Below are 27,370 nucleotides of genomic sequence, written 5' to 3' on the forward strand. Positions count from 1 at the left end.
AAAAAATATCTTATTACGGTAAAAAATTGTATCAACAGATGATTTGTGCAATAATTACCAAGCGGTCAAGTATGCTATGATGACGAATCAGGCATATATAATTGATCAATTAATTCATATTAAAATAATAATTATTATATAATAAATAATTGATACTAATCAATATAATGTATTGGCTGTTGTTACTTGTTTGGTCAAACCAGAGAGAACAGAAACTTTAAACATTTCTTTGGAATCTTGAGAAATTTCCACCATTGATTGATATGAGACTACACTGGTAAAAAGTAACAAAACTCATCATCCCAGTTTAGATTCAAATACACTTTTATTATCCAGCATGGTGTATAGATCGAGACAGTACATGAACAGTAACCGTTCAATGAAAATAAACAAGCTTGTTACAAAAACAGTATAAATACAATACAATCCTTTCAATTTTAAGGACACTTAATACATTTTGTCACATGACATAAATAAAACTATAGGGTTTCTCTCAGAATACATTGTCTAAACCAGTAAGACAAAAACAGCAAATGCCTCTTCTCTTTGAAAAGTCCATTGGAATTTTTTTTTTTTGCGAGTCGTGGATGGAGGTCAAAGAGAAACTATTTACGCTGTTGTTGTCAGCACCGCAAGAAAAATATAGATTTTTTTCTCCTCTCTTCTATGAATGTGTGTCGAGCAGCCTGAGTTGTGTGGCAGAACAACAGTCACACATAGATTTATCACAATTGTTTTGAGGCATTCTCTTCATTCATGGTGGTTTTCACTACCGACGTCAGGCTAAATGTGACCAGCAAGTTTGACTTTTTTATGTGTTTATTTTGACAGACAGAGACAACAGCCACAACATAGTTGGACAATTGTAAACATCTTGGCTCACTTCAATGTTTTCCCTCTTTTTCCTCAGGCATAAAAAAAGCACAAAATTGCTCTCCGTCCAGTTCAGAATTGGAAGGCCAAAAAAACCCTCACTTCCCCTGAACTTGCCAGGGTTAACCTTTTGAAGGTTAGTGTGTCAGAGAATTTCCTGTTCCAGAAACTGGGACAGGAAAAAAGAGATGAAAATAGATTGAGACGGATTTACAATTACAAAACAGCCTCTTATTTCTATACAAGGCTCAAAAAAAGTGTGAGTAAACATCTACGTTGAAGCCTGAGACAACATTAGAAATTATGTCATGTTCTTATAAAAACTACAAAAATCCTGTAATAATACACATCCATACAAAAAGAGAATGAAAATCCATACGATTTGTGGTACTCTTTCATTTCAGCTTGTGGCCTTATATAAAACACTTTTAAAACTTGAAGACTTGCAGCTGTCTTTTTTAAAGTTCATGATATGAGGTTGACATTGTCTCCTCAATGACGGAGCACAGCGCGTCTCTGTGTTTAGACAGGAATCGAGGACGACGCCATTCGCTGACAGGTTTTGTCTGAGGAGAAAGGTTTGAGCTGCCACAAAGCTCAGAACGGCCCGCTGGAGTGGGTCTCGGAGAGCCAGACAAGAAAGGTGCCACATGTGCACGCTAGTTTAATGGAATTGCAGGCCATTGAAGCCCTAGACCAGCCCTGCTTCCCGGCACATTCGGTAGAACTGTCCCCGCTGTGCGATGAGGTTGGCTGGAGAGTCCATCTCAGAAATGTGTCCTTTGTCCATGACGATCACTCTGGACCAGAGCAGAGAAGCAAAGAAATGCATTTTAAATCCAGCATTTGGTAATGATTCAGATTTGTTATAAAACGTTTGACACCATGTATTTTTTTTAGCTACAATTATGTATATATATGTATATATATATATATATATATATATATATATATATATATATATATATGTATATATATATATTTATATATATATATATATATACTATCGAAAGAGTACCTTTGACCACTAGGTGGTAGTAATGGGCTAGATACCGGAGAAGAATATTCATGGTGTTTTTCTCTTTGGAGGCAATAGCAATTTGTTAAAGCAACATTATGCTTTTTTTTTCTAACTCAAAAAACGATGGCATGGGTGTGATATTCTAAGTTACAAGTCAAAGTATCGTGGTAAATTATCTAAAGAATAGTAAAACTACCACTGACATTGTATCAATTTTTTTATTTTTAAAAAACTGCTATGGCTGGTCAGAAAATGCATTTTTGAAATTTTGCAAGTTTTCAAGATATACAGCAACCAAGGTTGATGAAAATAACTCAGAAAACTCTGTTATCGTTGCCTAAAGTTGTCTTCCACTGAAAAATATGCTCTTTTAAAAGTATTCGTCAAGAAAAACAGTGGTTAAAAGTATCTGCCCATGTTTGCAAGTGGACCACGGCAACTGTCACTCATTTGGTATATTGAGAGAATCAGTGACCTGTTTTGTTTGTTGCTGTTTTTTTTGTCTTTTGGTGATTCCCAAAGTGGCAGAACAAAAACTTGCTGACAACTTTCATCATCGTCTCACCTTGTGTAGTCCATGATGGTGTTGAGACGGTGGGCGATGGTCAGGACGGTGCAGTCTTCAAACTGTGTGCGAATTGTTGACTGGATGAGTGTGTCTGTCTCCAGGTCCACAGCAGCCGTGGCCTCATCCAAAACCAAGATCTTGGTTTTTCTCAGTAAGGCTCTGGCCAGGCAGACGAGCTGACGCTGACCCAGGCTGCACAGACAAAGGTGGGGAGGGAAGTGGTGGAACCGCAGGTTAGATTCTATACTGTGTGCATCGTGGTATTTTTTGCGCTTGTTTGTTTGTGCAATAACACAGCAGCTGCTGACGGATCAGCGTCCGTGTCCTCGTATGCACCTTAGGTTTTCGCCTCCCTCTGAGCATTCGTGGTTGAGCTTGTCGGGCAGATTGGAGACAAAGTTTTTGAGGTGAGCGAGCTCCAGGGAGCGCCACACCTCCTCGTCGGTGTAGGTGTCGAAGGGGTCGAGGTTCATCCTCAGGGAGCCCGAGAACAGCACAGGATCCTGGATGAAGACGGAGGACAGCAGATGTTATTCACCGAACGACTGTCTGCTTTGGTAAAACAAAGTCATTGCAAAGAGTGAGGAGAAAAATAAGGCTGATGGTTTATTTTATGATTCGCTCGGTGACTGGAGCTAGTGCAAATAGTTTATGTGACAAAAGCCAGGCCCCGCCCTCTGCTGCTGCTGCCGCTGCTGTGGTGGTACCTGAGGAATGATGGTTATGCGCGATCGGAGGTCATGCAGTCCGATGTCGGCCAAGTCAACTCCGTCTATGAAGATCTTTCCCTTTGCCGCTTCCAAGATTCTGAAGATCCCCAGGGCGAGTGAAGACTTCCCGGCTCCGGTCCGACCCACAATTCCAACCTAACCCCCCCAAAAAAATCGGTGTGACTTCACATGACATGGCAGAAGAACAATATGATTTTAAACTGGTTTAATCAGGAAAGATCACTCACCTTTTCTCTTTCATGGATATTCAAGGTGATTCCCTTCAGCGCCAGCTCAAGGCCTTTGCGGTACTGCAGCCCGTAGTCCTGGAACTGCAGAGTTCCTTTCTGGGGCCAATCCAGCGGCAAAGTGCTGCCCTCGATAGTCCAGCTGGCCTGAAGGGAACAATAACAGCAAAGGTTGAAGTAAGCGCTATAATAAACTCCGTTGCAGTGCTTAGTGATGGCTTCAGCGTCGTTATGTTGTTTGTGCGCTTTGGGATCGCTGACCTCCTTGGCAGTGTCCGCGTACTCATTGACCCTCTCCACAGACACAATATTGTTCTCCACATCCGTCCATGATCTCACAATCCAGCTCAGGATTCCAGTCACCTGTGAAAAAAATCAGAACACCGTGGTTCACTTTCAGCTGCCTGGTCACTACACAGATGATGAAGATGATGGGTATTGCATTTGGTTAAGTGAAAGCAGGGTTTTTCAGTTGGCAGTTGGTGTACTTTAATCCATCGGAGTAAAATAATTCCATCATCATAAGTCAGCCATCTGGAAAATGTGTGTTGTGACTAAGTGATGTGATGTTGATTGATTGAAGCAGGAGGGGAGTGGGAACAACGTGTGAATTGCAATGCATGTTTGATTTAACTTGATAATAATACCAACTGCCAAATGCAGCATGTGCCTGGGCTGAGTCCTGTTTTGCCGCGTTGGCGTGTTACTTGGTGTGTTGGTTACTCTGTGGCTGGTGTCCGTTACCTGAAGGGAGTGCGACACTGCCAGACCAACGATGCCGGGGCTCAGGGTGTTTCTCCCCATCACGGAGAGAATGGCAGCAGCCAAGACCACGCCGTTGCCAATGAACTCCAGGTTGACCGCCAGCCATCTGTGGATGGATGTAACACTGTTTTAGCTATGGGGCCGTTCCATGCCCAGAAATTGTGGTAACTTGATGAATCACCATTAGCAAATGACTGTATGTACAGTTGCAACCCAAAACCCTGTAATAAACGTCTCACCGTGTGGCCACAAATCTGGGAAAGTACGAGGTCTGGTTAAAGTCGACCCTCTTGTTGGCCTGCTGGATGAACCTGGACTGCTCGCCAAAGGCCCGGATGACGCTGGCGCCCTGCACCGTCTCGTTGAAGTGGGTGTAGATGGGCGAGCGACTCACGGCCTCCAGCCTCCGCAGCTGACAGGATGTGGCGACGTAGAAGCCCTGTGGACCACAGTGGAAAAGTAAAACGCAGAGTTTTAACGAGCGGAGCGGGACCAACGGGGAGCCCTGAGGGACTTCCCCACAATTCATAGTGATGTGCGTTAGCAGGTGGGGGCACAGCGGAACACAAGCAAATGGCAAAGTCAGCAGGGTTGGTTTTGCAGGCTCTCTGGTAACACTGGAACTGAGCCCAGATACAGTGACGCTCCACAGAGCGCCTTCGTAAAAAAAATAATCGGGATCAAAGTCGAAGCTAGCAAGGGTGAGAAGAAGAGTGATGTACCTGAACAAAGGCGTAAAGGAGGGCGAGGGGCACGATGATGGCGGCGGCAAAGGGAGTGGCCATCAGCACTATGATGCAGACCTCCATCAGCTTGAAGACGTAGCTCAGCATCATCTTGAGGCCCTCGGGCACCATGCAGTCGATGGCGTCAATCTCCTTGGCGAAGCGGTTGAGGAGGTTGCCGCTGGGCGTGCACTCGAAGAAGGACATGGGCGAGCGCAGCACGTTGACGAGCAGGTCCATGTGCAGGTGGCGGGAGGCGATGATGCCGCAGATGGAGATGGTGACTGTCGTGCCAAAGATGGCGATTCCTGGAGTAGCAGAGGAATTAAAAATTCAGTTCATGTCCGATGAACCACACACTAGCCACTATCATTGGAGAGGAACCGGTGGGGAATAAGATTTAGGTGATTTTCTTTTGTTATTTTCAGTTTTAGAGACATGTTATGGTTCAAAAAGAGAATTTTGCATAACGTGGATCCTTTAATGTATTTTAAAGTGCAGTTGGCACACATCCAAAGTGGCAATATTTCAATTTATGGGTGAATCTGTGATGGTCACTAACCTTGGACAAAGCCCAGTGCTCCAAACACAGCCAGCTTCAGGTCTGTGTCGATCTGGGTACCGTTGACGACAGGGTCGTCGGCCCACACACTGAGCCAGTAGTTGTAGGCCAACGAGGCGCCCTGCTGGAAGGCGTACAGGAAGACGATGGGAATGATGATGGCCAAGCCAATCGTCTTGAAGTACTTCTGGTACATCTCCAACCTCACCTGTTGTTATTGGGGGAGAGAGAGAGAGAGAATAAGAGAGAGAGAAAGAGAGAAAAAATCTGAGCGGCAGGGAATTAGATAACTTAATGCGCTGCTACGCTGGCGGCATTTCCACTCTTGTTCGTTGCTCCACAAACCGCTTTAGCCACATTTGCCTCTGGGCTACACAGTAAATGCACAAAAACAGGCTGCAAACAAAACTGCTGTCTTGGAAATGGTTGTGTAACAAGGAGCAAGAGCGGAAGGTTCTTGTTTATTCAGGGTCAAGTCTCCCTTACTAGTGTGCGGCTGACCGAGCTGTCGCTGCAAAACCAAAAGCGATTCAGTAAAAAGAGGCGCGAGGCGCTGCGTTTTAGAGCGAAAACCGGAATGCATAATTTCACACTATTCAAGGTCCAGTCATTTTTTTCAGACTTACCCGTCCGGTGCGTGCCTTATCAACCACAGTGAGTTTGCCCAAGTCTTCGGGTACTTGCTCCTCATCGGTCTCAGACACAGGCTCCATATTCTGCAGGTTGGTATTAGTGGTGTCACCCCTGGTTGACATGGGGAGGGCCAAAGGTCAGTTTTTGTGGAAAAAAAAGAAAAATAATTCATGCTTGGAATGCCAAACATCTTTTTGACAGTTTTACAGTTTCACATGTACCCTATAAGCTGCTCCTGTGATAAGTCTCTGGAGAATGGCATGAAATCCACCATGCTGAGACGAGCGTTGGACCTCCTTGAACCGGCTGCGTGGAAAACATTTAGAACGTAATAGTTACTCGCTGTGCTCACTCCAGGGTTTTTTTTTATCACGCTTTCGTGTGTTTTTTGACCTCCTCACCTCTCTGTATGGCGCTCTCCTTTCGCTCCGTGTTGGCAAAGGTGTGGATAAAGTCGGCAAAGGCGCCATGGCGGCTGAGCAGCTCCTGGTAGGAGCCGCTCTCGGTAATTTCTCCATCTGCCATAACCAGAATATGGTCGGCCTGTGGCAGGAAGCTCATCCCATGGGTCACAAGAATGCGGGTCTACATGGCGAGCCGCACGAGTGCAGAAAAAAAAATAGGACGTTAGCGCAATCCGGGGCAGAAAAACCGGGGTTTGCTTGTGAAATTTCTGCTAAGCGGTCGTTTCCATGTTATAATAAAAACAAAGGGAGCAGTTTAGCGGCTAGTCTACGTGTCGCCCGACCGAGTGCTGCAACTTTTTTTGTGAAATACTCAGCGGGCCGACTGTTGCGTTGGGTTTTAATACCTTGTCTCTGAGGACTCCCTTCGGCCCGATGACTTTGTCGAAAATGTGCTGACCCACGTGTGCGTCAACGGCGGACAGCGGGTCGTCCAAGAGGTAGACATCAGCCTTTCTGTAGACGGCTCTGGCCAGGCTCACCCTCTGCTTCTGTCCGCCTGACAGGTTCAGGCCCTGCACGAACAACAATCCCGTTGTTTAGTCAACGTAATTAAAACCCTGTTTTCACATAACAAAAAGCAGGTAATTTACAGGCATTTTAAAATTTCCCCCTCATGTGAAAACTGTTGGAAATGTAAAATTATGGCATATTTCTGAGAGAAAATTCCTAGTCTTTTTGTCAGGTCTGCATTTTTTCCTCCAGCATGTGAAAACAGCAAAGACAACTTTGCTGGCTAGTGTGATGATGTTGTGTATGATGCACACACACACACACGACATGTAGCTAAAATTTTCTTAAATGACGGGTCATTTGACAAATTGTTGGTAGTAGAAAATAACCGCATTGAAAATGTATTTATAATCTACAGCATCAACAGAAGACCGGGCTCCATGGCTCTCAGTGATCTAAACAATGTGAATGAAAACTGCTTTAAATTTTATCTTATGCAGTTTTATCTTATCCAGTTTCCTGTTGTTAATGGAGCTTCTTGCACAAGTTTTTGTACTACCTAGGAAAGAAGCACTTTGAGTGAAAATGCTGCCTTCCAGGAAATTTGCCGGCTTGGCCAGCATGTGAAAACGGCTGGCCCGCTGAAAAATTCCAGCATTTTTTTTAGGTAGCAATTTACAGGCAGCATGGATTTAGAACAAGGCAATTAAAAACTTGAGCCCAGTCAGCACCTTCTCTCCAATTTCTGTAGCGTCTCCAGCAGGCAGAATGTCCAGGTCAGGCAGCAGTGCACAGGCCTCCAGCACTCGCTGGTACCATGTCTTGAGTTTTTCACGGCCAAAGGTGATGTTGTCTTGGACTGTGGCGTTCTGGATCCAGGCCTGCTGGGGCACATAGGCCACAGAGCCCTGACAGGAAACATTAGTGTACAGGTGGAAAGTGAGTACCAGTTGGATTACACGGGCAGCCACAATAGATTACACTCAAACGGCAGCTTTGTACCTTGACACTAACGGCGCCGCATCTTTTCTCCGTTTCGCCGAGCATGGCGGACAGCAGTGAGGACTTTCCACTGCCCACGTGTCCCACCACAGCCACGAGGGAACCCCGTGGCACATGGATGTTGATCCTGTCAACAGAGGCCAGGAATGCCCTTTAAATCTAGATTTGGTTTTGTACAGGATTATGCAATTTTATGAATTCCGCCGTTCCACAATTCCTACCTTTTAAGACAGGGGGGGCCCTCTGCAGACCAGCTAAATGTCCCATTGTCTATCGTTACATCCTCCCCTTCTAAAAACACACATGCAAACAAAAATCACATTTCATGAAGACCATAGAGAGACATTCAAGGCCGACCAAACAAACAAACTTTCAGAAAACAAAATCTCCCTCTTGTACTTTTCCTCATGGCAAAGTCTGGCTTTAATTACAAGTGAATTTGCCTAATCATACAAATTACGGAGTTGTTGCCTTTTCACAAGCTCCCTGAGGAAGTTTCTAAAGATCACCGTCACAGGAGTGCAGTCATGTTTTTTTTTTTGCTTTGTTTTCATTTCTCGATGAATCATATGTCTGAATTCAAGCTGTGATTTATACTCAACCGCTAAACGGGAACATCCTATAATTAACCCGTCTACCACTCTCCTGAGCGCCCAGGAAGTGACAGAGCACATGATCTATACAAGCCTTGTGGTGCCCCACAGATATAAACAACTAAATATTGTGGGCTGCAATATGACAGGCTGCAACTTCAGGCAAAAGTAAGAAACAAATTTTGGAGATTTTGTGTGATTGAACGCTACGGCAAAGTTGTTTAGCCTTGCAGGAAATGTGTTTATGCAAAGGGTGGGGAATCTTACCAGAAGTGGACGGGGCCTTTGAGACGTTCTCCGCTTTCAGTTCCTCTGAGCACAGGTACTTTCCCAGACGTCTCAGGGAAACCAAAGCCTGAAACGGTCATTCATTAGCCCTCACCAGCATTTGTCACGTTGTCAACAAATATATATTGTTGCGAATTCACTCACCTGCATTGTGGTGCTGATGGCGAATGGCAGCTGACTGAGCGGTGTCTTCAGGATGTTGATCAGTGCCATTGACACAAAGACCTTCTGTGCATCCAGAACGTTCCTATTGTCCAGCGTCACATAGACTCCAAACATGGCAAAGGCGATCTATGGGATCCAAGGGGAGTGTAAAAGTTAATTTTGACACAATTTAAAACACAATACTAAATTTTGCTCCTATATTCCCAGTTAGTGAATCCAAAAAGTTAGAAAAGAAAAAGACCAAAACCAATGTCAATGATTGGATCCAACGAGCCTAACAGCAGTCTTTGAATCATGGCCAATACTGTGTATCTTTTCCTTTTCAGTTTTAGGTCTTTATCTTTATACCACACATGTGGCACTTCTTGGGGAGGCAGATCCACTATGTTGCCCTGCATGACTTTTGGACAATAAATATTTAACCGCTTGATAAGGGACGTGACTTTATAGCAAACGTTTGCCACCGTGAAAATCACTGGACTCGATGGGCATGACATTCAGTCTGGGAATTTTGCTCCCTTTAAAACGACCGCTAAATCACAGACAGTGTCTGTGCACAGCAGAATCAACAGTTGGTTTTGGTGTTTTCCCAGTTTCCTAACAATAGAAAGCATAATGCCACCCTTGGAGCTTTAACGAGCAAGTGCCTTCAGTCTGGAGTTCCTACCAAGAATGACGAGGAGTTGAAGGATGCAATGGAGATGGAATAAAGGATCTGAGACTTCTTCAGGGCCTTCAGCTCCTTTTTCCGGTGGCCCAAGACCTGCTCCAGGAAGGCCTTCTCCCAGGCGTAGAACTTGAGGATCTTTATCCCGTTCAGGATCTCGTTCATCAGCCGAATGCGGCTGTCCATGAACTTCATCTGAATCTCCTGTGGACCAGACAAAGAGGGTTTTGAGGTTGTTATGTTTTCTGGAACATGCTTCACTTAACTGAAACAAGGACCACAGTGGCGATTACCAGACACAAAGCAAATACTTGGGTTTGTCTGCTCTTTTTATAACCATTGTAGTTTTTTCCTGGCCAAATTGGTCTAATTTTGTGAGAATTATTGCTGGTTGCACTTTGCCTTTTTATGGCAAGGAAAAGAGAAAAAGGGGCCAAGGTTGCGGTTACTGCTTTCAAACGAAAGTTCAATTTAACAGGTTTTCAAATGTTCAGAGCTGCGTCCCTCCAGTGAAATTAAAAGTGATTTATTTTCTCACCCACACTTTGTTTTAGTGTTCATTGAGCAAGTTATGTGGCGTCAACATCAAAAGGACAAAAGGGGGAGGTGTCATTCAGGCAACATGGCTCTTTAACCGTATCAAACCCAGCTGCGGTGCCCTGACATAACCTAGCAGATGTCAGGCCAACTGGAGCAAAAGCAGAAGACATTCCTGCAACAGCTTTCTTTCTTTCTTTTTTCTTTCTTTCGTTCTTTCTTTTTTTTTACCTGCAGCTTGCTTCTTTTCTTTGCTATGATTCCGTTGAGTGGAAAAATTAGGATGACCGTGGCGATCCCCGCCAAGGCCGATGGGCCGAGGTGCTGAAAGAAAAGAGGAACAGTATCAGTCCCAAGCTCAGCTGCAGCCTCGCAGGAGACGGGCGTGCACCATCGCAAAGTACCTGCCACAGGAAGAAGAGACAAAGAGCGATTTCGATGGGGGCCAGCCACACGGCGTTGAAGTATACCACAAAGTCCATGAGCTTCTGGGTATCTGCGGAGACCAGGTTGACAATCTCGCCCACCGTGCATGTCCTTCTGGCAGAACTGTTGACGACCAAGGACTGTGTGCAAAAAAACAAAAGAGATTTAACTCTACATTTATGTGTAATTCCTGCGCTGTGTTTTTTCTTCTTCTCTCTGTCTGCCGCGAGTAAAAGCTTCTACTTGTAGCTTTTCAGACATCATATGTTATGTCTGGAGGTTTGGCCGCATTGAGTCACCCACCTTCCTGTAAACTAGGCCCATGACGGCAGTCTTCACCCTCATTCCCACCGTGAAGCATGTGTACATGTACTGGTGGTTGAAGAGGGACTGCAGACAGGACAGCAGGAACATCAGGGTGGCATAGAAGTAGCCCTTCCACAGCGGTGCGTCCTCGTCCTTCATGAAGCCCAGAAGGAGGCTGAAGGGAGGGAGAGGAGTAAAACTTATTCTCGATATTGCCACAGTTAGTGGTCACTTTGAGTTTGCCCACGGGACTACACTTGCAAAAATTCAATGCACAGCTTTCCCTGGAAGGTCAGCGGAGACGGGTTGTATTTTCTTTTGTTTTGGTTTTTTTTGTCTTACAGTGTCAACAAGATTTTCTCATTGTGCTTTTTTAAGTTTGAACGGCTATTATTTGACTTTGACAGTGTAAGCCTTAAACCAATTGCCCTGGAGCTGCTGTGGCTGCTGGTTGCACAAAAGAGCATAGCCTGTGGTTGGGCTGCCCTCACAGTTGGCCAGCGGCTGCCTTATTGTGGTCCGACAACATTTCTGCTGTTTACAGCCTCCTCTGCTCCGTCCGGCCTGCTACGCTTGCAGGAGCACAGAGCCGTTGCGGTTGCGCCTCCTTTTCTTGCTCACAACTCCGTGACCGTAATTAACACTTCCACGGCTACAGTGCCGAGCATCAATAACAACATTCCAGTCTGGCCCAAGATATGGTGCAGAGGGTGGTGGGTCAGCCCATGACCTATTTTCACTGGTGCCAGCTCCTGTTGAGTTACCGCTGTCATAAATCATCGCCAACGGGCCAATGAGTGCATTGTCTGAGGTGATGGCCCAGGAGTCGCATTATACAGTTGAGACCGTGGTATTTTCGTTATGCCACCATCAGTCCAACCACGTTTCTTTAAATTGCACAAGAAAAATATAACCTCTTTTCGCCTAAAGCTCCAAATTGGATTGGACACTTTTGCTCTGAAGCAAACACAAGGCAGACTGTTTTTACTCTGCTTGGATAACAGACCATGCAGGTAATTTCAGTCTGAGCTGGGGTTTAGAAATGCTGGTGGCGAACACTTGTACTGTGAACTCGTTGCCTTTGGCTTTGTGGGAATCAGAGGATTGGGAAGTTAAATTTGGAAGTCATAACAACAACAACAACAACAACAACAGCTTATCTTTCCAAATACAATGACACAGTTACTTAAGATAGACCCACTGTCTTCTGAAGATTTTTATTGTGACACCATTGCCGTCAAAACAGATTTGACCTGTTTCCGTCATCATGCAATGTAAGGCCGATTTCTGTTTTAACACCTGCTGATTATAGGGTTCCCTTGAATTCTACTCAATTTTTGGTTACACTGACAATTTGTAATCTGCACAACCATATTGTGAATCACAGAGTGGGAAATAATCCCATGTAATGGTGGCACATTGGAAGCCACCAAACAGCCTCTATTGTGGAAAACAACTTACTATTCATTCTGCAGGAATTGTTTCCCTCTTTTATTAGAAAATATTGTATAGTGGAGTACCACTGCGCTATTGCCATTGTGATGAGACGTAAATGGGTAAAATTTAATTTTGGGTGACCTATAATGTGATTTGATACAAGTAAACGGCAGCACTGCTGGCCTACACCCACCACAGGCAGTGTGAGGGCATGCATGGATGCAGTTGTCTGTTGTCTCACCTGAGCACCTGCGGTATGGCAAACATGAAGGCGTCGTGGAAGATAATGCACAGGGTTCCAGTCAGAAAGTACGGACCAAACTTGCGCGCCAGCGTCCTAAGCAGGAAGAAGCCAGAGCTTTGCTCCTTCTGCAGCTTCCTCAGGAGCTGCGCCTGGTCTGGCAGTCTGCTGCCTAGTGCTGCGCCAGCTGCCAAGGCCTTCTCCTGCCTGCCAAAAGAGACAACACAGTTACAGACAATACAGCTGTTTCAGAATGGATATAAAAATACATATATTATTACTCATACCATTGCTACGTGGGTTAAGAACAGGCTGCCAGGTATAAAAAACATTATTTGCTGACAGTTATTGGATTATCATCAAAGGGTGGAATCATTTTAACCAGCCTTGAAAAACGACACAAGCTCGGTTGGTGACAGCACGGCGCTGTATGTTCTCTTTAGAATGCCGCAGGCTGATTGTTTTGGCCCAGAAGGGCTCTGTTGAGGAATCATCCCAGGTCTCAACCCAACTGCAGTCACGCCAAAGTCGTGCAATGCTCAGGCTAACGAGTCAACCAGCAGCCTGCCAAAGTTGGTTCACATTGCAGACCATCAAAAAGACTGCCATACCAGCCAAAGGGAGCATGAAAGACACATGTGCATGTCCCGCTATGTTTTCTCCCTGTTGGACTTGGACTTGAGTCTCCACCTTAGAGCCCATTGCCATGCTCAGAAAGAGAAGATATGTTCCAGATTAATGTTCATACTTGGCTTGGCCATACTTGGCACCCTCGTTCATATACTACTGCCTCATGTGTGTCGTTCTTGCTTAGCATTTTGGGATACTGTCATGACACAATCACCAACAATCTTGATCTTTTGTTCAGGTGTGATTGGTTGGTTCTGCATCTGTCCAAATGAAGTGAGCCAAAATTACTTTGGAATAACATCTGAGGTGTGAAAACAGCTTTAATTGGGTGCAAATGGCCCTGGGTATAGCTGGCCTTGTCATGGTTACTTCAACATGAAAACAGCATTCTTGTAAACCAGGAATCGAGGCTGGATATTGTTTTAGGTCCTCAATGTTTGGGAAGCACAATAAGGTTGTCATTGCACAAAACAACAGTGGTTCCTTTTTTATATCAAATTTTGTCAGCTCTTACTTTTGGATCTTGGCACATTCAGCTGTCCATTCCTCCTGCAGCTCAGAGATGATCTTATGTGATGTGTCCTCTTCCCTCAGGGTCCACAGATCCTCGGCCGCCAGCGGGGAGCGATATCCCTTCACGACGAGCCTGCGGGAAGAAGTCAACAACAACAGAGAGCGTGTAAACAAGTACACACTGTTGCTGGGTGACTCATGAAAAGCCAAGAAAATGAGGGCTTTTGGAAGAACCAGCTTACCCGGTGAACCACCAGAAGAGAATCTTTGACAGGAAGGAGGCATCACGGATGGGACACGGATTCTGCAACAGATTGGAGAGCACGCTCACTTCTGGGTTTTTTTGGCAAATCGTGAACCACTCAAAACATTTTCGAGACGCGGCTTTGCAGAGGCTGTCATCTGGGTACTGAATGGTGCGTTTGTTTCTTAAGAAAAAAAGAACAGATGGCGTCCGGCAGCAGTCAGGTGGGAGCTTTGTGGGGAGCGGAGGCCGAGAGCTCCGGTGGGATGGAATTAAAGAGTTCAGTGTCGGTGCACAGTTCAAGATGACGTTTTGAGGTCTGGAGCAGACGGAGGGGAAATGTATCATCACAGACACACAGACACAGACACACACACACACACACGCTTTATGGCATCCTCCCCACTCAGCCGCCCCCTCACTTGTGTGTTTGCTCTTCCTATTACCAACACTCTCACTCTTTATCCCAGCGCTTCCTCTCTTCCTGTGAGTAACTCTGACCAGAGCGTGGGGTTGAAGGAAGACAGTGGACGAAAGGAGGAGGAAAAGAAGGAGGAGGAGGACATACCAAAGGAGCAACCAATGGGTGTGTCCGCCACACCAGATTGCGGCTTTCGACACCGTCAGCCACCGTGCCACTGCTTTGCTAGGGGACTTTTCTGGCTATTTCCACCGTTTATCACCAGGGAGATGTTACGTCACACATCTGTTTGATTGATTGCACTCTCATTTTCATTCACCTGACAGCTGGCAGCTTCGTTCACTATTTTGAGTTGATGGGAGAGTGTGATCAGTACAAAGTCTCGCCTACACTGTGGTGTGGTCCAACGTCTGAACAGCCCTGGCCATGTTTTCCGGCACTGACGTGAGAGTGTTACACGGATGGCATGCAGACGATCATCGCGTGAAACATATTCATATTCACACCGTCGTCTGAAGGAGGCTAAAGTTGGTGCGACTGGATTGGTACAGGAAGAAGGGGAATTACATCATTTCCTCTAAAGGGGAGAAGTTTCTTTGACGAGCTCTCAATGAAAAGTGGAAAACCAATAGAAAGGCTGCATATACATTTTCGCTGGACAAACTCCCATGCTCACCTTTTCCAGGACTTTTTTTCCCTCCGGAGGCTGGTCGGCAAAGCAGCACAGGAAGAGCTGAGCCAGTTGGATGGTGAAGTAGGAGAAGAATGCAAAGTATCGTACAATATCAGAGGCGAAGCCCTGTGGGAAGAGTAAACACTGAGGATTATTCCGGCGGAAAACAACATAAACTTTCCCCGTTGTTTGTTTTATGGAGAGCCTTTTATTTTGAGCCAGGGAAGCAATTAATTGGCTCTGTGGCTATGCGGCAGTCGTGGAAAAATGAGCCCATGATCTGTTCAAAGGGGACTAAAATCTATTCTGGTGTCTTATTTCATGTCTTTCAGTGGCACTTGACAAATCGCACAACATCCTGCGGTCTACGTTGCTATTTAACCCACCGCTCAATCTCCTCAACAACAACAACATTGCGTTCACGTCATGGCTCGTTAACCACATTATGTATGGAAAAGGATATGGGCTGAACCACACAGTACACAATTAAACGTGTTTTGGACCCTCAAGTCGAATCAGAGCGAAAACCTCAAGTCTTTCATTGTGTTCCTTGCGTAAATTAAGCAAAAGTTAACGTCTCAGGCACGCCACGACCCCGTGTTCATAAATAGGGAGTTTGTGGTTTCACAAAAAAAGCCCAAAAACGACACAGCACACTTGCATTAAATCAAGGAGCAGCTGTGATATGAAGCACTCAAAGACTTTTGTATCGGGCTGGTGTTATTCTTGAGACTTTGTTAGCTTTGGCAGGGGCATTGTTTACTACTGCACCCCTGGAACCCATGTATTGAAGCATTGTGGCTGTGCGTGGCATTTAGAGCCATGGTAAACATTGAAATGACCTTATTCTTAAAAAAAAAGAGGGAGAAAAAGAAAACGAAGAAAAACCTGGTGCCATGCCCAGAAAGACGATACGAGGAGGCCAAATGGATCTGGCCGCGCAGTGAAAAACAAGGCCAGTGTGGTTGGAGAGTAGCTGGGAAAAATGTAGGTCAAACAACTGACACTGGTCAAGGGTGGACAAACATGAACTTTGTCAACTTGATGTGTCAACAATGCCATGTGGATTAGAAACTCTCTCAATAAATATTTTAAAACTGTATCAGAGATGCCATTGCGCATGTGCGCGGCGGAGTGGCCGCAGCTCCCATGTGATGTTGCAACAAATCTTTGGTTTTTCTCCCACCTGTTGCATCACTTTTAGGAAAGACACTTTTGACTTTTCCTATAAAATGTCCTCCAAAAAAAGCAAAGGTGTCAAAGTCTCCGCCGCTGCACACGGCTTACCGCTGCTAAATGAAAGCATATGCAACCGCTCGATGCTCAGAAGGGGGGAATGTTTTGGAAAAACCAAGGCTCCTTTGAAAAGTATTGGGTAAGGTTCAGGTCAAAAAATTAGATAAGTGACAGATAAAAAAATCAGTCATGAAACTCCTCTAGAGTTCCAGTTCAGCTTTGAATTTTATGAAGGAGGAGGGTGTCTCAGTGTTCCCAGTAAAAACACAAGACACACACACACAATTTTTTTTTGCAATTAGCAAAGAAAAATGTTATTAAGTGAGACATTCAGTAGTCAAAGTCAATTTTCCAACTTCCTCTTGAAATCTGTTTTAGGAGGAACTTGTCCTCTCTTTCCTAATGTTCTACCGCTGGCTGCCTTTTCTTCCACTAAATCACAGCCCGCCGTTCGACTTCCATCTTTAAAATATTCTACAACACAAAACCACCACACCGAGACGGAAGCAGCAGGAGCAGCGCTGTGCGCGGATGGCCACGTGCTTCTGCGGTTGCACGGGCTTCAACCTCATTCCACAGCCAACTATTTGATTTCTGCTCTGTTCCCTTATATACGATTGTCCATTAATTCCCACGACGTGCGCATAAAATGTGGTGGAGAAATGTGCAGGGGGGCTCACGTGTGTCTCCAACGTGCACGAGTGGGGCTGTATGAAAAGAAAACATGTGCTTAAACTTTGAATCACCCGCATTTTTCTTCCTTTCTTCTTTTTTTGCACGTATGGATTTCCATCTGGCTGTGTTTACAGCACCATAGGACCATAAACAGAGCGCTTCAGCCCTCCTCGGGTCTTACCCTGCGCCGTTTCTCACCGGAGTTTAACCCAGACCCATCATTAGCACCCCCTCCCACCATCCAATGTGTGGTAATGTCATAGTGTGCACGATAAAACAGAAATATGGACATGCGTGTTTGCATGTTTTTTATAGAAATGCAAACGTGCCTGCCCCGCAGCCAAGCGCGCTAAAATAGAATCATGGTCCGATGCAACAATGATTGCAGTGTGGGACGGCAGACGCCGGAAGAGAAGGATCACTTAAACACACACAGGCGTGACCAGAATTGGCAGGGCCATCCTTCACCACTCGGTTTTAACTTTAGATCACTTTAGGTGACGCTCGGGGACGACACAGAAACACTTTGCTGACATACATATTGAGCCCTCCTGCTTGACCTTTGCGTCTAGACTTTGGAGCTGATTATATACCGCTGCGCATTGTGCCCCCGGGTTCATCGGGTTCAACCTGCAAACACTTACACTTTTTCTGATGATGTGTCACATAATTCAAAAAGGTGTAAGTTGAGAGTGTACAAGGATTAAGGACCTACCTCGTCCATGGCCAGCTGGATCTTGGCCCTGAGCGGCACCAGGGAGCACAGGACGGCTAAGACCCAGAAGAGGAAGAGGAACACAGAGGAGCGGCAGCCCCTCACCCTTTCCAACTGGATGATGCACAAGGCCAGGATCTGGAGGGAGACCAGCAGAGAGGCACAGAGACCCTTGTTTAAGAATCCGCACAGGAGGGAAAATAGTCACAATACACAATTTCCTAGCGATCGGCTGGCCCGTTGAACTCGTTCCAGCGGACTTCACAGTGACTAAACCCTTGCATAAAATAATACAAATGCTCCTCCAAGAAAAACAGATTAACTCAAAGCATAATTTTTGAAAGTGCAAACAAAGCATCTCTGGCTCTAATCAGGTTTATTCTGATTGATTGCAGCTGATGGATCAGTTGAAATGGGGCTCAGACTCCGAGACTTTCCCTCACCACAGGCGGGCTGTGATTTCCTGATGTCGGCTTGGGGGAGGGAAGAAAAAGCAAGAAAGAAAAGAAAAATTTGTGTGCGACCTCTGTACACATTTCATACGCTCTTATATACCTTGCTCCGCGAGGAAACACAAATTAGCACTCTGCTATTTTTCTTACAAAAAAGAGGACTTTTTCCAAATGTGCTTCCCCACATGGAGTTCACGCATCCCCGCAGTTCCTGCCGCAATTGTTGGTTAGGTTGCGCTGTCACGTCAGCTCCTAGAGAGTAGCACTTTGCTTAGACTGGGACGAGCCGCAGGGCTGTCCTGTTATCAGTTGTTATATAGCCGTTGTGTAAGCGCCATGTAAATTTTTCACCTCAACAAGCAAACACTTCAACGTGGCTGTGTACACACAATCCTGTGCGGTAATGCGATGGACGTTGTTTCTATTCTTGTTTAAAATAAATGGCAGGGGTACTTTTTCTTTTTTTTTGTCCCCACACAGTGAATCTTATCTTTGTCTCTAGCAAGGGAAGAGCACTCGCAGATAGGAACTGTCACCCCTGTGGGGAATTTAGAGTCTCCAGTTAACCCAACTCGACGTCTTCTGGGTGTTGAAACTCAGGGCGATGTCAACATGAAAACACTAAGGACACAAACATCCTAATATTCGGTGTAATAAATTTATATATCTATATATATATATATGTATATATATATATATATATATATATATATACATATATATATATATATATATATATATATATATATATATATATATATATATACATATATATATGTATATATATATATATATGTATATGTATGTATATATATATACACAATATGGATATATAAATTCACTTTAACCACTGAGAAAGCATTTTTTCTATTTCGCCTGAAGCTTTCCCTTAGTTTTCACAAAGTCTGTATAAATGAGCATTGTCGAAATCACTAAATACCCCTGATGTCAACTAGATACTTGTTAACTTTTGGGCTTGGCTGTTTGGTGAGATAAGCAGTAGTTTTAGTGAAACATGGGTGCATTTCAAGAAAAACAAAACAAAACAAACAAACAAAAAACTGGCAGTGTACTGAACACACTAAATCAAAATCAAGTCCATTGCCAGTAACTATTGTCAACATTTATGAAGCTTAATAATTTTTGTACAGTCTTAAAATCTATGTCTTGGCTGCCTGATTTTATTTAGCTAAACAAAAGGGGGCGGTTCTCTAGTCTTCTGTGTTACGGTATGTCTTCCCCATGAATCCCACTTATATTATGTCAGGCGTTGGTACAGAAACACTTCTGTGGAAAGAACACCATGTTCTCTATTGCACCACGTGTGCTTCCATAAGCTCCAATCCAAATATAAACGTGGGAAAACGTATCACCGACGACGTTCGGGTGGGTCCCTCCTGGTCCTCACCGTGCGCTCTGACTTTGGATTTTCAGCCCATAAATTTGCAGAAGTCAGTGGGTGGAACTAAGTCCATCACTAGCCCCCCCTTGACTGAAAAGTCTACTGTATAATTAGACGGGAAGTGTGCGGCAAAGAACTTTTATGTCCCGCTGATTACAGACAGTTGGCCTGTCTGCACTTTTCATCAATAGCCACCACAATTTGCTCGTTGGGGCCGATGTGACTCGGGCGAACTTGGCTGTCGAATTAACTTTAGGTAACAGCACCGCAGGCGGTCGGGGCAACAGGGGCACGGTGTTGTCCGCATGTGGGCGGCGGCAATCAGCAACAACAAGATGCCTTTCAGTAAAACACAGTGTAGCTCCGAGACTTCAAGGTCCAAGGATTCGCATATAATGTGACTTGGTGGGTATTCATGTTGTGAAACCCTTTTAAAATACATAAATAAATGATAATTTAAAAAAAAATCACACTATACGAAACGTGTGTTTAAGTATATAGGAGATGTCTGCATATTTTTAGGCTACATTTTAATGTTATTTACCCAGGAGTCTAGAAAGAGCAGCTGTGGTGGAGTCTGTCTGACTTGCAGAGAGCTGACGGCTGCAGAGAAAAGGAGGCTTTGTGAGCAAAGCTATACGGGCATCAGTGTGGAGCGAGAGAGAGAGAGAGAGAGAGAGAGAGCGAGAGAGAGAGAGAGATAGAGAGAGAGAGAGAGAGAGAGAGAGAGAGAGAGAGAGAGAGGGAGAGAGAGAGGAAAGAACATTTCAGGCTCCTTAGGCTGCAGCAAACCCAGCGACTGCTGCTGTTGCACACAGCAATCTCGCGCCACCCAGCAATTCTTGCATTGCCACTGTTGGGGGGGATAAACAACGCTTTGAACTTGCCTCACCACCCATGTTGCACAAAGCTGCGTCCCACTTTTGTTTGCTCCCAGCCAACATTTAAGTATCATTTAGAATCCACTGAAAATAAGTGGGGTTGAGAAACATTGAGGGCTCTTTGTATCAACACGGGGGAAGATAAAATCAATGGCACCATCCCCTGATCCTCTAGAAACTGCTCTAGTCTTGTAGCATGCGTGATGTGACGAAGTGATAGAACTGAGAGATGCGTTGCACGTTGGTGCAAGATTTGTTGGAGAACTTGAAAAGATAGTCATCTTATTTTCTGCAATTCCTCCTTTTTGGCTGAACCAAGACAATCAATGTGCAAGCATGTGGTTCAGTGGCTTCCCATGATTAATTTTAAAACCATAACAATATTTTCTGCTGAGACACAGCAGCATGCGGATGAGAAACTTTCTTGTCAAAACAAAAAAGACACAAGCCTCAATCTTCCCGCTCAACTGTCCGCCTTTATAAAGACTTAATTTGACTTAATTGTACTCGGTGGTGGTTAACCGTAATCCCCCCACCCCCAAAGATTAAGTAAAATGTTGGCAGAGATTCCTGTGGACTTCACTGGCTCGAACTGATTGTCCTGCGGGCGGCAGTGATGTGGGGTGGAATGAGAAATGTCGTCGTTTGCTGAAAAGTTTGGACGTGAACCTGTGACACACACTGTCTCTCGCTTGCACAACGGCGGGCGATCGAACGTTTTTATTTCGCTGAAACTTTCCATGTGTGCACGTTCGCTGACTCCACATCAAATAGTAAGTGATGTCATAACGCCTGTACTTTGCCCAGCACTCGGGCGAGTGTTTACGGGTTACTGCAATATTTGCCGTGCTTGCAACACGGTAAATCTGTCCTCGGCTGTGCGCCGCTGCACCTTTGAGTCATGGCCAGCACTCTGTAGGTGGACTACATATTTTTTCATATGCGCGCCAACAGGAGAGGGGGATGATAGGTTTCCATAAAGCTCTCCATCACCCAGTCGCCTGGGACGTCAGATGAGCGATTGTAGTAGCGGCCAGCGGCACTTGGCAGTAAAGCTGCAGGAACCATGAATGCATACATTCAGCTCCACCATTTGATCAAGTCAAGTCTAGATGTTGTATTTGTGAAATGTAGCCTCCCTAGCATGATCCAATAAACATGAGCCATGTTTTTTTTTTTTTTTTTTTTTCATTTATTTTAGATGTAGTATGTTACTTTGTTTCAAAGTGGTTTAGATCCACTTTTGATGACGTCATTTGGAGAAAAATGAAGGGTGTTTTTCAAGAGCTACTCAACACAAAATAAACGTGTCACCCCTGCTTTACTCCACCCAAAGTCAATGGTGGGATATTTTCCAATCCAATTTACCTTTCTGGAGTTTTACAGAGGGAAATAATAATTCCATCACGATTGAAGTGCCAAGTACCCAACATTAGAAAAGCAACAGATGAAAATTACTAAAACACAGCACTTGCATCATGTGACTATCCACTTATTTTCAGCCAATAAATTTCCACCTCCCTTTCCTTTGCAGGAGTCACATTCACATCAAACCTTACATGAGGTTTTGGTAGAACTTGAACTAAACCCACCGTACTTCAATGAACCCAGCGCTTGTCTAAAGTACTCGGAACATCTGCCCCTATGTAAAACTCAACAGTTATGTGTTAGAAAATGTCACCAGTGCCTTTGCTGAGATTGGAGTGTGTAGCAAATATGAAATTTCACTTATTGGTCAACTATCTCCAAGAAGCAGAAGAAAACAAAGATATTCAAATTAGACAAAATAGAAAAATTAGCGGCAGTATTTACCACAGTCATGCTGCGTATGATGGGGCTGAGCAGAAAGACCATGTGCTGCTCGATTTCCTGGCTTCTCTCCAGCAGGATGTAGAAGAACTCCACAAAGCCAAAGGAGGCGAGAAGGAAGCCCAACACCTGTAGAAGACAAGTGATCGATTGAAGAAACTCCCTTGTGCATCCAAGTGAAACCCTCGTGAGGAAAAGATTGTTAAGGTTCTCAGTCGTCAAAGTCATTCTAGTCTGTAAGTGCAAAGCCTCTTTCTTGGTTGTTTGAAGAAACCTTACCCAGCATCACCCAGGCTTTTTAAATTCTGAACTGAAGAACATCTCTAAGTAACCAAGAAAGAAGACCATTCCCCTAAAACTCCAGATTTGAAAACAAGATTAGACGCCTGCCACCTATAGTGGTTGCGAGGAACCTTCCACGATAGCTTAAGATCACCCAACTCTCACCATCTTGGCAGTGCAGAGGCTGGACATTCGGATGCGTCCATGGTCGTGGCAGTAGAGGTGAAGGCAGTAGAAAGGGGCCAACAACCATAGGTAGATACAGGGGACCCACACCAGCACTGTGTTCTGGAAACACTGGGTCAAGTCCGGGTTGGCCGTGTACCAAGTACGATTCCAGTCCTGCGATGGAGAGAGAAATCAAATATTCAGACAAGCTCAAGTCAACAACGGCTTTGATCTGGAGTCACACACTGATTTAGATGTTAATGAGCTGGGGAGCCTGCGGCCAGCGCAGGTAGTACCTGTGTAAGCCAACACACACTGGGTCTTTGCCCACTTCTGGGAAAGGGTGAGATGGTTTCATAATTTCTCTGTGCTGGTACTTGTTGTTTTATTTATTTTTCTCCCGCTCTAGTTTAGTTAGTACAATGTCTTCTGTAAACAGGACCATGAATAATCATGCCAATAAACAGTGAGCCACAGCTACCAGTGGGTTACATAACCGAGGCTTGGCCCGGATCGGTTGGCAGTCATTACCGTGAAGACTGTCGGGGGCCAACGGCGGGTCACTTTCCAGACTTGTTGTTGTCTTGCTCGCCTTGTTTGCCACCTAATGAGGGGCAGGGCGTCTGGCAGCGCTAACGAGGCTACTCGTAGAAAGTCCCCTCAGGAAGTGGTTTTTTAAAGCATGCGGCGGAGGAGTCTGGCCCCCGGCGGTTAAGACTCCCACATGGGCCGCGGCGGCGAGGCCACAACCTGTGGGTCGTTACGTAACGACTGTCCAGCCACAGTCCCGCCAGTCGACCGTGGCAGGTGAGGAGTTTACGGCAGATGAGCTGGTGCTCACTCTCAGGCAGGTCCTGGCATGCGTGGTGATTGATTGATGTTTACCGCCAGTCACTCCCGTTTGGTGCCACAAGGCTTTTGAATCACGTTGTGACATCAAAGTGGCCTCTTCACACGGTTGTGGAAATTCTCGTATGATTCCTCATATCAGAGGCGGTTGGGCTTACATAATCAGCTCAAACACTTTTTGAGTTTTTTGCAAATATATCGTATGTGTCCAGCAATTTGTTCAGAGTCTTTTCGCGCAATAAATCCTTCACAAGGCACCGAGTGGGAGGGAGCTTTCACAGGCTCCTCTGACTCCTGCGGTCAACGGCAAATGGGCGAATAAAGCGCTTTTATGTGAGACATCGAACTTGTCAAAACTCAAGTACTTTCTTGTGCGTTTTATGCCCCCATTTCTCACCCCGGGCTCAAGTGGTTGCGGTAGCTAGTCAGTGCCAGTGGCCTGTTTGCCTGCTGCAGGAAGTCTATTTCTGCCGAAAAGACACACAGCGATGTGAAGGCAAATCTGCTGAATGTTGAATTTTCAACTGCGACTGAGCACTGGATGCTTTTCACTGCCCTTTTAATTCGCTTCATTTTCCACGAAGCTGAATAAACCAACTTCAGCCGCTGCAACACACAGTTAAACTATCAGTGACTCCTACTTTCGTTCTCCTCACCAAATTAGAGAGTAGCTCAGCTCAACAACAAACAAATCCAGATTCACGTCGGGCTCCTGAAATTGCCCCCCTTTTATGATGTCAACCTTCAAAAGGTGTGCTGTGTGAATCCGGATCAGATCCACCACCATCAAGCTGGATAGCACACATTCGGCTCAGCATGACGGCTACATAAACCCCCCCCCCCCCTCCCCCCCCCCACACACACACCCATCAGAGGCTATGACTAATGAGTGAGCAATGATGCTGTTCCCCAACTATGTGTGCGCTTGATTACTGGCGTTAATAACTGATAGTTCTTTGAAGGCGAGATGAGGCAAAAACTCGCTGGATGAGTGTCATTAAGCTTGGGAATTTTCCATCTGTTCTTTAATACTTTTATAGGCAAAGTGAAGACAGGTTGACATGCAGGTTAATGTCTCCGTCTTGGCAGCAATCGGTGGTCGGTCTTTTTCTCTCAGCAGTAAAGGACTATAATAAGAAACAGAATGGGAGAGGAAGGAAGAGGAAGAGGGTGGTGGGGGTTTGAGAGGTTGGGAAGCCAGTGTGTTAAATGATTTAAGCACTGGGTCACTGCCACTAGTTTCAGATGTGGAGGCTCGCTAATGTAGGAGTGAAGCGAAGCAAAGGAAGAAGAAGAAGAAGAAGAAGAAAAAAATCCCATCCAGCTACATACAGTAGTTCAGTCAGTGTGACCTTGCAGCACCTTGCAGCGCTGACAGAGCACAACTGTAGTAAATATAACCCCAACTCTAACCCCGAGGTGAGTTATGTGGGATCAGGTGCGCTCTAACTCTGTTCAAGCCCCTCACTCACTCCACCACTGCGGAGTGCCGGCAACATTTCTGGAGAAGCCAAGTTACCGTCGCAAAAACATTATTTATGAATTGAAGCCTGCAGAAAGCATTTCATCAGCACATGAGCCCTCCCCCCTCACACACTCACACTCACACACACACACAGGAACATGAATGGACCTCCTGCTAAACATTGCTACCTTAAAATCAACTGAAGTTAAAGAGCAAAAGCCAAGAAACATCAGTGTGTCAATCATTTCAAATGCATTTTGACGCTGATTCCTGAGGCTCACCAACGTAATCAGGCACTTTTGCCTCAATATTGACCAACTTCACACAGCAGCAGCACAAACCTGACGCTGTACACTCCGCAGGGAAAACCCGACCTGAGCGTAATGTGGGTACCGGACGCAGAGAAACGTGACAGTCAGACGTGATTTCAGGGTCAGTGAACGCGTCACCAAACTCACCCATAGAGGGTCCAGGCCGCTGAGTCTGCAGAAGGCATCCATCCAGCCGCCGTCTTCTCTCCCGACAGTGATGCTCCACTGGTTGGTGGGAATTGATCAGCCCTTGTTGTCACGCCGGATGACAACACGCACTCTCAGCACCCGCAGCCGGCGTATGTGTGTGCGTGTCAGACAGGAGAGAGGGTGAAGGTATGTGTTCCCTATTAAACTGCTCCCCTGTAGCTAAATAGAACTATATGTTTTGCGTCTGCGTGTTTCTGCCTGCCCTGTGCGTCTGGGTGCAACTATTTATTTTATCATATATCCAAGTCCCTTTTTTTTTCTCCCCCTGTTAACTCCCCACCGCCGTTAACTAAACATGTTCTCTCACCGGATCAGTTTGTGTGCGCCCCTGCTGCCCTCACAGCCTGCTTCTTTCTGACTCTCACTCTGTCTTGCCTGCTGTTTTAAGAGTGTTTCCTCCTGATGGGTGGGTGGAAATCTCTCCCTCTCTCTCTCGCTCTCTATTTCTCTCTCTCTCTCTGTCTCTCTCTCCCTCCCTCCTTCACCCCACTTTTTTCTCTCCCACATCTACTGGACTCCCGGTTGACGGTCCCTCACCCCGGCGGACACACTCCTCCCACTTTCACTCGTTGCCCCTCACCTCCTCTCCTTTCTGTTTTTTTTTTTTTGGCTCCTTCTTTTTCTCCCCTCCTCATCGCCCCCTCCCTGCATCCCCAAACCACCAGCCGTCTGACCGCACAGTGTCTGTTTGTGCTCAGGTGTACCTTTAAAACTGGGGCCAGAGAAACACAGATAAACTCCAACTGCTGAAATATGCAGCAGCAGAAGCAGCCGCCGATATTTTTACCTTCCTGTCGCAGTCGCTGAGGTGCTCGACATGTGCGCGCATATGCGTGGAAACCCCTTTCGAAAACAGCCTTTGATTAGAACATATTGAATATTGTTTTTTGTCATCAAATGTGCTTTTATCATTTATTGATTTTCAAATACGAACATAGGGAGATGCATGAGTGATGCAAAACATCACATGCATTTCCGGACGTTGCAAAAGAGTTGCTGATATAAGTTGAAAAACAAGAATCGGCCGAGTTAATTAGTCATCCTATCGAGGCGAAAGTTGCAGTGTCAGTGGAAAATGTGTGTGTGTGTGTGTGTGTGTGTGTGGGGGGGGGGGGGGGTGAAACGAGTTGATTGCACCACTGAATCACTGAGGGTCACGGTGATCTGAGTGGGCTCACAGTTTTGAACCCGTGGCCGCTGTGAAGAAAGACCATTGAGTCACGGCTCAGCTGAGGATGGAGCACGCTGACATTTTTGCCGTGCGGCTGTTTAGAGTAGCGGAGGGACGCGTGGGCCTGCGTGACGTGCTGAGACCCGAGAGAAAAACAAGAGAATGTGTACTTTATGTCCTCTGAAGTTGGTTTGAGCGGCATCATGGAATGATGACGGTCAAAAGGGCGGAGTGGTGGTGGGGTGAGGGGGAGACGGCGGGGTAGGGTGGAGGAAACTTGGGCGCAGCTGCACCGCAGGAAAGTCTGACAGCGTCTCGACCGGGGACGAGCACCGCCGCTGCCGCAGGGACGAAACGTGGAATGTCTCAGCGGAGACGGCCGACCACCTCCAGGTCCGGCGTCTCCGCCATGTGCAAATATCACATCATTAGTGTTTTTAATATTATTATTCTTTCAAAAGTGAGTCATCACTTTGTATGTCGTCCTCCGGCAGCGCCGCGTGCCACTCGGAACATCAACTCGGAATTGCCTCGGAATTATGTAATCTGACTCGTGACGTTATTTGAATACAAGTACAT

The 27,370-nt window shown here is 45.7% G+C and overlaps 1 protein-coding gene across 1 annotated transcript; it reads right to left on the reverse strand.

Annotated features, from left to right (window-relative positions):
* Window positions 1-306: 306 nt before the first annotated feature.
* Window positions 307-26,079, reverse strand: abcc6a (ATP-binding cassette, sub-family C (CFTR/MRP), member 6a). Its single transcript, XM_076038130.1, has 31 exons — window positions 25,558-26,079; window positions 22,783-22,959; window positions 22,339-22,464; window positions 17,792-17,929; window positions 15,169-15,291; window positions 14,070-14,131; window positions 13,829-13,960; window positions 12,685-12,891; window positions 11,004-11,181; window positions 10,679-10,840; window positions 10,506-10,598; window positions 9,738-9,941; window positions 9,050-9,196; window positions 8,885-8,972; window positions 8,246-8,315; window positions 8,025-8,151; window positions 7,754-7,930; window positions 6,917-7,084; window positions 6,507-6,690; window positions 6,327-6,411; window positions 6,099-6,216; window positions 5,473-5,680; window positions 4,908-5,218; window positions 4,425-4,624; window positions 4,165-4,291; window positions 3,682-3,783; window positions 3,421-3,567; window positions 3,170-3,328; window positions 2,799-2,965; window positions 2,460-2,654; window positions 307-1,673 (listed from the first exon to the last, which is right to left on the reverse strand). The coding sequence occupies exons 1-31, from the start codon at window positions 25,597-25,599 to the stop codon at window positions 1,565-1,567; spliced, it is 4,533 nt and encodes a 1,510-aa protein (XP_075894245.1). The 5' UTR covers window positions 25,600-26,079; the 3' UTR covers window positions 307-1,564.
* Between the last annotated feature and the right edge of the window lie 1,291 nt (window positions 26,080-27,370).

Source organism: Nelusetta ayraudi, unplaced genomic scaffold (genome assembly GCF_046127955.1).
Source record: "Nelusetta ayraudi isolate G7.1 ecotype Tasmania unplaced genomic scaffold, CSIRO-AGI_Nayr_v1 ptg000004l, whole genome shotgun sequence".
NCBI classification, from domain to species: domain Eukaryota; kingdom Metazoa; phylum Chordata; class Actinopteri; order Tetraodontiformes; family Monacanthidae; genus Nelusetta; species Nelusetta ayraudi.